Source organism: Phoxinus phoxinus (genome assembly GCF_949152265.1).
Source record: "Phoxinus phoxinus genome assembly, chromosome: 15".
Classification (NCBI taxonomy): domain Eukaryota; kingdom Metazoa; phylum Chordata; class Actinopteri; order Cypriniformes; family Leuciscidae; genus Phoxinus; species Phoxinus phoxinus.
In genome coordinates, this window is record NC_136890.1 from 2,875,879 (window position 1) to 2,887,425 (window position 11,547).

Sequence of the window (11,547 nt, forward strand, 5' to 3'; positions counted from 1 at the left end):
GAGTGAATGTGTGTGCGTGTGTGAGAGAGAGAGTGAGTGTGTGAGTGTGTGTGAGAGAGAGAGAGAGAGAGTGAATGTGTGTGTGTGTGTGTGTGTGTGTGTGTGTGTGTGTGTGTGAGAGAGAGTGGGCTTGGTTTATTATGCATTGTGGGAACCGAATGTCCCCACAAGGATAGTAAAACCTGAGATCACCTCCATTGTGGGGACCAGCCAGCGGTCCCCATGAGGGGAATGGGTTAATAAACATACTAAATTATATATTTTTGAAAATGTAAAAATGCAGAATGTCTCCTGTGATGGTTGGGTTTAGGGATAGGGGCAGTGTAAGGGGATAGAATATACAGTTTGTACAGTATAAAAACCATTACGCCTATGGAATGTCCCCACAAGGATAGAAATGAAAGCTTGTGTGTGTGTGTGTGTGTGTGTGTGTGTGTGTGTGTGTGTGTGTGTTGACTTGCTGCTTAAGACACATTTATGATTATTATCGGTGTTAAAAAACAGTTGTGCAGCTTCATATTTTTGTGGAAACTGGAATACATTTTCCATGAATTATTTCATGAATAAAAACATGTTTAAAAATATATTTTATTATGCTATTTATTTAAAATAGGAATATTTAGGAACATTATAAATATATTAACTGACACTTGTTTAAAAAATGAATAAAAAGTATTAATGTCTTCTCATTTGTAGCTAAAAATGAGAATCAGTTTGAGACTCATATGTATTTTTCTTTCCATTTCAGACATATGAGGAATAATGTACACATCTTCGGTTGAAACCAATGTGGATTTATATTTTATTTTACACTTACATTCCCCTTAAAGGAAACCGTCTCTTTTATTGTGTTTAATATTGAGCATATTGTCTAAAACGCCCACACAACAACACACATACAAATACCACCTTAATTAAATATATACATTCTCTTTTACTATCTTATCAATCATATTTACAAGTCACCCTTTACAACGAGCATCCGTTCAGTGTTCAGTGTTCAAGTCCATTAAGTACGAAACGATATAAAAATAAAGCAGCCTCTTCTTAGTATTAACAGGGAGATCAGCCCGACCTCACGAACATGCGTGTCTATAGCACGCATTGTGTTTATCGTGCAATATATACGCGAACATTAATTTTGATGTGCAGGATACACATGGGTTTACGCGTTCAAGTCTTCCTGGGAAGTTCGTACGCATGATGTGGGAAGGAAGTCGTGTTTTTGCGTGCAGATAATATGCAGTTTTCGCGTGCATATAATACGCAGTTTTCGCGTGCATATAATACGCAGTTTTTGCGTGCATATAATACGCAGTTTTCGCGTGCATATAATACGCAGTTTTCGCGTGCATATAATACGCAGTTTTTGCGTGCATATAATACGCAGTTTTCGCGTGCATATAATACGCAGTTTTTGCGTGCATATAATATGCAGTTTTCGCGTGCATATAATACGCAGTTTTCGCGTGCATATAATACACAGTTTTCGCGTGCATATAATACACAGTTTTCGCGTGCATATAATACGCAGTTTTTGCGTGCATATAATACACAGTTTTCGCGTGCATATAATACACAGTTTTCGCGTGCATATAATACGCAGTTTTCACGTGCATATAATACGCAGTTTTCACGTGCATATAATACGCAGTTTTCGCGTGCATATAATACGCAGTTTTCCCGTGCATATAATACGCAGTTTTTGCGTGCATATAATACGCAGTTTTCACGTGCATATGATACGCAGTTTTTACGTGCATATAATACGCAGTGTTCGCGTGCATATAATACGCAGTTTTCATGTGCATATGATACGCAGTTTTCACGTGCATATGATACGCAGTTTTCGCGTGCATATAATACGCAGTTTTCACGTGCATATGATACGCAGTTTTCACGTGCATATAATACGCAGTTTTCGCGTGCATATAATACGCAGTTTTCGCGTGCATATAATACGCAGTTTTCGCGTGCATATAATACGCAGTTTTCACGTGCATATGATACGCAGTTTTCGCGTGCATATAATACGCAGTTTTCGCGTGCATATAATACACAGTTTTCGCATGCATATAATACGCAGTTTTCGCATGCATATAATACACAGTTTTCGCATGCATATAATACACAGTTTTCGCATGCATATAATACGCAGTGTTCGCGTGCATATAATCCACACTTTATTGCGTGTAATACACACGCACCCCACACCACTAATCCTAACCAAACGCCACCAAAATATCGTAAATATGAGTGGGGAGCTCGAGGTTTTCTCTAACCCCCGATCTTCACGAGTTGTGGGCGTGTCACTGAGAAACATCACAACACTTAAAGGTATTCATCAGTGATATTGTCTGGCTTTTCTATTTACAGCGCAGTAAGCTAATCGCCTGCACAGAATATGATAGCATTATAAAATAACAATATGTAACGATAAAGTTGGAAGTGGCTTCATAAATTAACTAAAAACATAAAAAACAAAGTACACCTGATGCAAATCTTTGTTCTTCATTTTCTAGAACTAGAGTTTATGAACCTCACTGTATTTTTGTGTAATTAAGAGAAAGTACTCCGCCATCTGACTCGTCGTAAACACGACTTCCCACATCGTGTGTACGAACTTCCCAAGAGGACTTGAACGCACCAATACACACGTAAAAATAAAAAAAATACACATGTAAGTTTGGCGTATAAATTGCCTGATAAACACAATGCGTGCTATAGAGACGCATCTAGTGAGCGGGTCGGGGAAATAGTCCGCGGAGTGTGTGTAAGTGTTGGTGTTAGGAAGGTCTTCTGTTGCGCTTGGCCCGTCGGGTCGGAGGGAAGCTGATGAACTCGAAGTGTTTGGGTTGGTCTGAGTTGGGGAAGGGGAGAGGGCCTTTGTGGAGGCGTTTGATGAAGTGAACCTCCCGCTGGTTCTCCCTGGTTTTGGAGGCCTTGATGGGACGACCCTTTCTGCTGAAGGCCACGAACCAGCCTTCGTATCGAGCGTTCTGGAAAGCCGTGTAGTTGTTCTCCAGAACGATCTCTGTGAAGATGCAGTCCCGTCCCCTGCCGTTAGTCTGGGAGGAAGAGAGAAGAATCACGGGTTATTGCACAGGACATTACAGTCATCGTGAAATCAAAATGGCCAGCTCTTGGAATATTGCAGTTTTTATTATAAATTATTTATCTGTGATTGTTTTAAATTCCTAGTAATCTTGAATCAGAATATCTTCCTCTCGCAGCGTCTCTTCTCTGATGACGTGGGCGGGGCAACCTGTCACTCACATGAGATCAGCCAATAGCAAACCACAACCATCCAATCAATTCCCCACAGACAAAACCAAGCCCCGCCCACATTTGTTTTTGTACCAGAAGCATTTAGACAGTCTCAAAAACACGGTTTGAAATCGCTGGTGTTTCTGACGTCACAAACTACCTTGTAATCAATCAGATCAACGTGTGATCGTCAACCAGTGGATCTCTGAGTGAGTGAGTGAGTGGAGGCGGGGCTCATTTGCATATTCATAGAACCGCATATACTAAATGAGGCAAGGGTGTCGAGTTACATTCAAGATATTTTAAGGTACGAATAAAAAAATTAAGGATTTTTTTTTTAAACGTCATTTTGTTGATCAAAGAGTTTTAAGGGAGAGAATTATTGACTACAGTGCGATCTGAACTGAACTGAACTGTCTGAACTTTTCGTATTATCTAAAGGTATTTAAATATATTTTATAATTGCACATTTGTAATGATGAAGTTGCAATTTAGTACATTTAAAAATATATTATATATATTAATATTAATAACACACTACAGTTAAAAGCATTTCACATGTGCTTTAAAACCTCACCAAAATAAGTGCACTTCTTTAGAGCATTAAAACATTATTTAAAATTGTCTTTTCATTTGACATTATTTCAAAGTGCATTTCTTTTACTCAAGTTTAAGTTTCTTAAGTGTGTTAGGAAACATTTGCAAGTAGAGATTTTTATATATACGCTTATGTACTACATTCTCAATACAATGAAGCGCACTTATTTTTTGGACTTCACACACTGACCCCTACGGATGAATATGACGTGTATGTTTATTATCTCAGTTGAACAGCATGTGACCTCTGTTCCTGGAGAATAAACCAGCTTTTATTATTTAAATGACAGACTTTGTTTCATAATTCCAAAAGGAATTGAAAGTGCTTTTAAAGGCGTGTGTCCGACGTGATCTCCAGCATTGTTCGAGTCCTCGTCGGTCAACACGGCTCAGGCCCGATGCCCTCACCGTCTCCATCTGTCCAGCACTTCATCTCACGGCAAACTCAGCGCGCTGAAGACATGTTTCCACGTCCGTGAAGGAAGAAGTGCTTGACATCTGACTGTGCACGTGTGAAAGAAGTGCTTCCTCCACATACAGGACTGGTCGAGACACTCATTCACACTGTCCAGCTGTGATCTGCATGTCCTGCTCTGACGTTTACACAGCCAGGGGTTTATATATGGAAAACAGCAGCTTTGGCATTTTTATAACTCTTTTTGTCTTTTTGGAGCGACTTAAAGCTAGGGTTGGTAATCCTGTTCAGAAACATTTTTTTTTATACTGAGTGAAATGGTCCTTCCATTCTGATAGTAGTCAATACATTATGTGTTCAGAAAAAGGAATGAAACAAATCTGACCTCTGTAGCAGCTGTAGGACAGTAAAAACTCTGACCAATCACTGCCATTCGGTGCGAATGTAAAGAACCAATCAGATGCCTTCATGTCTCGTGCCCGAGCACCACTGCGTGCACAGCAATGATGCGCGGGTCAATGTATAAACAACTCGCACCCGACCGACGTTTTCAACTAACCCGCCCGCAACTCGGACCGCAAAAAAAAAAAAAAAAAAGAATTGTTCCTGACCCGCGTTTTTTAAAGTAGCTATAGTAAATGCTCATCGCGTCATGGGCCGTAGACGGAGGAACTAGGGGTGCGCATTTTTCAGAATGCTGTATGATATCGCCTAGTGTTTTGTAATAAAGGCTTGATTTATTCATTTATTTCGTTTCATTTTCTTAACAATTAAGATGCTGCATGTGTTTATCCAGTCTAATCGACGTATGCGTCTCTCCCCGGACTTTCCCAACAAAAATCCCGCCCCCTCTCAGCAAATAGGCTACATAAAACTGACATTACTGAGCTATATGTGTTTAAAAGTAGCCTATTAAAATGGCACAATGGCATTGCTCAGTTCAACGCGTTGGGAAATCGGGCATTTTGTCCCCCGTCAGCTGTCATCTCTGCAGACTGAGCTCGTGCGTCATCCTCGCGCATTCAGACAATAAAGTGTAGACCTGTGTATTTCATAGAACATTGTGTCTAGTACTATATAAATTACAAAGGTAAACGACCCGACCGACCGCGACCCGAATATCATTCCGCGATCCGCTCATTTTGGATCAACCCGCGCATCACTGGTAGGTACATGCAGCTGACTCCAAATGTGGATGCGCGTTCATGTTTGTGGGGGGGCGTAGCTTTGGACGGAGCACTGACAGGAGGGGGCGGAGCTTAGAAGAGGTGCCACTTTCAAATCTGGCTAGCTCTCCAACATTACCGACCCTAGCTTTAAGGGAGGACAGATTTGTATTTTAACCCACTGGTGCTCTTCTGTCATTTTTGACCAAATTATTTAACATTTAGTTTGTTTCAAAATTTTTACTTCATTGGAATGGTATGAAACTCTGTAAAGGTTTTGGCACTTGCTATGTGAACACACACCCACACACACACACACACAAAAAAAAAATCATGGACATGATTCGAACGGGTTAAATGGTCCTGTAAAAAAAATGTCACCTCACAGTCAAAAATGGGCGCATTGGAAATGAATGAGACAGATTTCATCTAGTGGAAGCGTTTGGTACTGCAGCCAAACACAATATCACTGAAAGCTCATATTTTGAGATATCAGGCTCAAATTTGGAACACAACTTGTTTAGATTTATGGCTTTGATTTAGTTGAAGTTTTAGATTAAAACGTGATTTTTAAATATATATATTTCATATCAAAATTGAAAATGGTATTTTTGTGCAGTTTTCATAACAATACACGTAAAATTCTGCTACTTTTTTCTCAAGTTCACTTTTTAAAATGTTTTCACATAATCTGCAAAGTGTCGTCTTAGAAAAGAGATTTACAACAGTTTAAGTTGGAAATTTAATTTGCAGGTCTATATGCTCAAAAAGTGAATACATTTATTACAAATACAGAATAAATATAATTTAGTATAAAAAATCCCCTAAAAATACAAAACATTAAGTATAAATTGTTTTGTTCAACCCTCATATTTAAAATATAAAAAAATATTTTCCACATATTTTGATGTTTTAATTGAACTTGTTAGGGTCATTAACCTCAGATCATTTTCACGCGAATTTATTATTTTATTATTTTAAGTTACAAATTGAGTGTTCATCAGAAGTCGCACTTGAACCACGAATACACACAAAAAGAATTGAATGGATTCGAGGAGTTTTATGGTTAAAAAAAACAAAAAAAACAAATCCTTCCCTCTCGGGTCAATCTGACCCCCTTATGAATGAATGTAATGCGAGGAATGCTTCAGTACACATAGAAAAACCTAAAAATTCTCAAAATTCAAACAAAAAATGCTAAAACTTTACCAAAGAAGTATTTTATAATGTCTACATGTGTATCTGAATGGATGCTGACTTTAGGACCCAGAGGAACACCTCGTTCCTCCATACAGAGCTATAAGGCCATCTAGTGGCTAGAGTCATGAAATATCTTATTATATTTATTTTTTTCCACAAGAGGTCGACAAAGACACACAATGTAAGATATTTTGAGCTGAATTAAAAGCAATATGCATGAAATAGTGAGTTATTTTTTATTTAAGTTGAAAGAATGTCAGGAATGTGGTGAAATTACTATTTATTTGTCATTTACTGATCAAATCTAGTAATTTAAAGGTAAATAAAATAAAAACTAACAAAAAATCTCCAAAACCATTGCATTAAAAAATGAAAAAAATATTATCAAAATGAAATAAAATAAGCATTCTGGACAAAAAAAAATCAAAAACATATATAATTTTAGGGCTTCGGGTCATTTTGACCCACGAGGGAAAGATTTGTTACAAAGTGCGAAGGAAGAATGGAAATATCCCCTCTGGACGTCACTTTTGCTCACTACTGTATATCCGAGTGAAATCGCTTCGCAAACAAGAACAAATGTGGGCGGGGCTTGATTTTGTCCGTGGGGATTTGATTGGATGGTTGTGGTTTTCTATTGGTCGATCTCATGTTTTCAGTCATGCAACCTAATTATCAAAGATCCATTTTTTGTGTGAAGTTCAAAATACACTCGGCCCAACAAAAATGAAACAGAGGAATCTGCAAGCAGGATGATGGATAGGATACGCACCTTGCCCACTAGTTTCCCCCTGCGGTTCATACACAGGTATCTGCCCGTCTCCGCTCCTTTGATCCGAACTCGGCTCCCGAAGGTGTCCGTCTCCACATAAAGTCTGGCTGTAATGCAGGACGAGTGTCAAAATACTGCATAGATCCAGCCATCTATCAAAATCATATAAAACTATACCGAAATCATAATGAAAACACACCAAATTTAGCTCAACATTTTTGAGAGGAGTGAAAAAGAAATTCTACCTGACGACCTAAAGTCTCTTTTGATCAATGAAATTCAGTCCTGTTACACTTAGATGATATGACAATTTGACTTTTAATCATCCCGATATGAATTCGTGCCAATTAATATTAACAATTACATTTTTACTAGTTAAAATGTTAATTCTTGATATCAGGAATTAGTAATTGCAATTTTGAATTTCCACTAGTAAAAATGAACAAGGATGTCATCACTCTCAGAAATACAAATTCTTGATATCAAGAATTACATTTCAACCAGTAATTAGAAAACTAGAATTATTGAGATCTTTAATTGTAATTTTACTAACAATCAGAATTGTTGATATCAGTAATTATGTTGTTACAAGAGGAAATGTCTGTTCTTGATATCAATAATTGAATTGATTTAGTAAAAAATTGTGGAAAATACTGTACTAGTGACAATGTTAATTTCTGATTGTTACTAAGAGCCATTTTAGATATCTGAAATTACACTCCTAATTATTGATATCAGAAATACATTTACAGATATCGAAAATAACAAATGTAACATTTTAAAATACATTTATAGATATCAACAATTAACATTTCAACTAGTGAAAACTGAGTTCTTGATATCAACAACTGAATTTGAATGACAGCCTATAGTGAAAATACAATTACAGATATCAAGAATTATAGTTTTTACTTGTTAAAAATTTGCATTTCTGCGAGTGATGACATCATTGTTGATATCAAAAATTGACATTTTTACTAGTGGAAATGTAATCGTTGATATCAAAACTTGCCATTGTTACTACAAATGTAATTCCTGATATTAAGAATTAACATTTTAACTAGTAAAAATGTAAATGTTTACTGTAAAAAATGTGGCTGTGATTAGTTTTAACAACTTAAAATTTGTTGAGATAACTTAAATATCCAACTTAACTAAACTAAACTAAAGTTAACTAAACTTAATATTTTAAGTCAAGCATGAACACTTACTTTTCAAAGTAGAAACAATGTTGGATTTTAAGTTGTGATAAATAATCGCAGCAATTTATTTTACAGTGTTGATATTTTTTGAAAATAATTAATATCCTGGGAATTAATAAAAAAGTCAAAATGTTTGATGGTGCGAGAATTATTTGACGTTTATTATTAATTGTTTAATGTTAATTTGAAATAGGCTAAATTTTTGAAAGAAAGAAAGAAAGAAAGAACGAAAGAACGAAAGAAAGAAAGAAAGAAAGAAAGAAAGAAAGAAAGAAAGAAAGAAAGAAAGAAAGAAAGAAAGAAAGAAAGAAAGAAAGAAAGAATTGGAGTGTGTGTAATGTGTGATAGGTCAATATTTTTAAGATTTCAGGCATATTAAGTTCAAATGCATAGTGCAGTATCATGATGTTCAAGATGACTCTCACAAGTCAAGCCAGTCTCATTTCCCTTTGCTGTTTGAAGCAGATTATCACATCCTAATCAACACAAAGGGGAAACGATTAAGCAAAGAAATGTCTTTTGAACTATATCAGCGAGTCCCTTTTCAGCCAATAAAGCAATCAGCCGCGAAACAGCCCTATAATCTGACCGAAACCCCCGTGAGTGAATCACCGCGACGCGGATGGATCTGGACGCGGACTCACCGAACGCGTTCCCGTCCTCCGCGGTGGCGCTGACTCTGCGGCCCGGGATCTGCACGTGTCTCCCGCTGGTCCTGCTGTACAGCTGGTACACCCGAACCTGCCGCCGGCTCAGCTGGTCCGTCAGCGAGCCCTGTTCCCTCACATACTGCTTAAAATTAGGAGAAGGGTGATTCTTCTCCCCCTTTTCGGTGCAAAGGGAAAATAAGATCACATATATGATCTCTCTGTCTCTCTATTGCAGGAATAGAAAACCTGTTTCGTTTTTGTACATGCCAGAAAGAGCACTGATCTAACTCTGCAGCCCGATCTCATGTAGGCTATTTATCGTGCAATTTATACGCAAAAAAGAGAGATGTTGCGTGCATATGATAGGCCTACGCAGTTTTCGCGTGCATATGATACGCACTTTATGGCGTGTAATATTCCACACCACTAATCCCAAGGGGTTTACTTTACAGTACGTATCACATGCACTTAAAAACTTTTTATGAGTTTTTTTTTTTTTGCGTAGACCTATAAATTGCACGATACACTTTCATGAGGTCGTGTTGCTATAACCGACTCAACAGAGTTAGATTAGATTTAGGCTCATCTATCCCAGCTAGGGCCCGGGGCCCACTAGAGGGCCTCAGCAAACTTACAATGATTTCTAATGAGTTACAATAAAGTAGCCTAATCGATGCTAAAAATCGTTAGACATGTAAACTAGCTTCATTTGATGTGCCCTACCAAGAACACAGTTATTACAACTTTTCATCGATTTTGAAGCTTGACATAGGCTATAACCTTGCTTACTATACAAGTATCAGATTTAAACTAAATGTAATTGACATATGCATGCAGTTTAAATGAAATACTAATGCTTATTAGGCCATAAAAACACAAACAAAATAAAATGTAATAAACAGCTGTTTACCTGCGCGTGACACCACACCACGAAGAAGTGAAAAGAGCTACAAAATAAAACAAATCAAAGTGAGAAAAGCATTATAATGCATTATATAATAGATATAATAGCATAATATAATTAGTTAATAGGCTACATATAATAACATTATAGGCTATAATGTAAAGTAGCCTAGATTAATGCGTGTGTCATAATGTAGGCTACATAATATACACATTAAGTAATTCAATCGTTCTCTTACGTTACTTTCAGTTCAGCAAATAACGTTTTCTCATCGAACAAATACATATTTTCACTTATATATAATAATTGAGTTGCTGCTTTTATGATTCTTTGGGAATTAAAACACTTTTTTCCCCCGAAGCACCAAAACAAAACATTTTCTAAAGAACTAGAAAATAAAGTTTTTGTTTTTTTTGCACATTCTTCTTATAAAGCATCAAACTGTAAAATGTCCATCTGCAATCTTATTTTTTAAGATTAAATATCTAAATATCGCCAAATATCAGTAGGCTATACTCACATGTACAAGCAGCGCTGATTTATTCCATACATTGTGGAAAAACGCACAGTCAAAAGTTTTATCCAGGGTTCTCCAGAATGATAATCCAGCTCGCTGTGATCTCCCGATTAAATGAACAGAGTCAAATCCATATGCCAGTATAAATATATAAATATATACAACGCGACTTCAGGAGCGCGAGATCTTCAAAAGCCGCTCAGATGCGCGTCTTTACACACACACACACACACGCGCGGATAAATCCCACTGGGAAAAAGGCGATCCACATACAGTCCAGAAGAGTATGGACTTCCATCATATGTTATAGCAACGCGGTCATCTGATAGTCAGGGTGCAGTGTGCTCTTGATGTTGTGTTGGCACTGTCACAGTGCGTCTGGATCATTCACTGCGCCACCGGGATAGACGTCCAGATCCCTCCCTTTTCCCCTTCAGAGACTCGTGCACTTTTCAAAAATCCTCAAGCCTTGCTGTGTTCTGTTAGATGCACACCTGGAGGGGTTTCTAACATCTATGTAAATGAATCAAATCACTAACTTCACCACCAAGAGACCATGTGACTGACTGGCAAAAGCAAGCCTCTCCTGATGTCTCCCAGTTTCACCCAAACTCCCAGCTAACGGATGATTAATCTTTCCAAAAGAACTGTGATGTATTCAGATCATCCTCTGTATTTAAAGCTTTAGGTTCTTCAGAAAGGGGTGTGTGTGTGTGTGTGTGTTAGGGCCCATCTCAGTGTTGGTCTAGGGGCCACGGCTCACACCTTTTGCTAACCTGGCGGCTCTAATGAGATAACAATGGTGTCCTTTAATCACAGGCCTCCAGCGGGCTTTTGTTCGCTCCTGCAGAATCCAC

General features: G+C 37.6%; 1 protein-coding gene across 2 annotated transcripts; it reads right to left on the minus strand.

Moving 5' to 3' along the window:
* Positions 1-776: 776 nt before the first annotated feature.
* fgf17 (fibroblast growth factor 17) lies at positions 777-11,142 on the minus strand. 2 transcript variants are annotated; one of them, XM_079637920.1, is made up of 5 exons: positions 10,694-11,142; positions 10,180-10,216; positions 9,264-9,444; positions 7,418-7,524; positions 777-3,068 (listed from the first exon to the last, which is right to left on the minus strand). In XM_079637920.1, exons 1-5 carry the CDS (start codon positions 10,723-10,725, stop codon positions 2,787-2,789), a joined length of 639 nt encoding a protein of 212 aa, XP_079494046.1. In that variant the 5' UTR covers positions 10,726-11,142; the 3' UTR covers positions 777-2,786. The 2 variants fall into 2 exon arrangements, with proteins under 2 accessions (XP_079494046.1, XP_079494047.1); XM_079637921.1 differs by having other exon boundaries at positions 2,687-3,068; positions 9,264-9,408.
* Between the last annotated feature and the right edge of the window lie 405 nt (positions 11,143-11,547).

Coding starts and splice junctions, on each gene's coding strand:
- fgf17 (XM_079637920.1), bottom strand. CDS start 10,725: ATGTATGGAATAAATCAGCGCTGCTTGTACAT. Junction 10,217..10,693: donor AATCAGCGCTGCTTGTACAT/GTGAGTATAGCC, acceptor TTTATTTTGTAG/CTCTTTTCACTTCTTCGTGG. Junction 9,445..10,179: donor TGGTGTGGTGTCACGCGCAG/GTAAACAGCTGT, acceptor TGCACCGAAAAG/GGGGAGAAGAATCACCCTTC.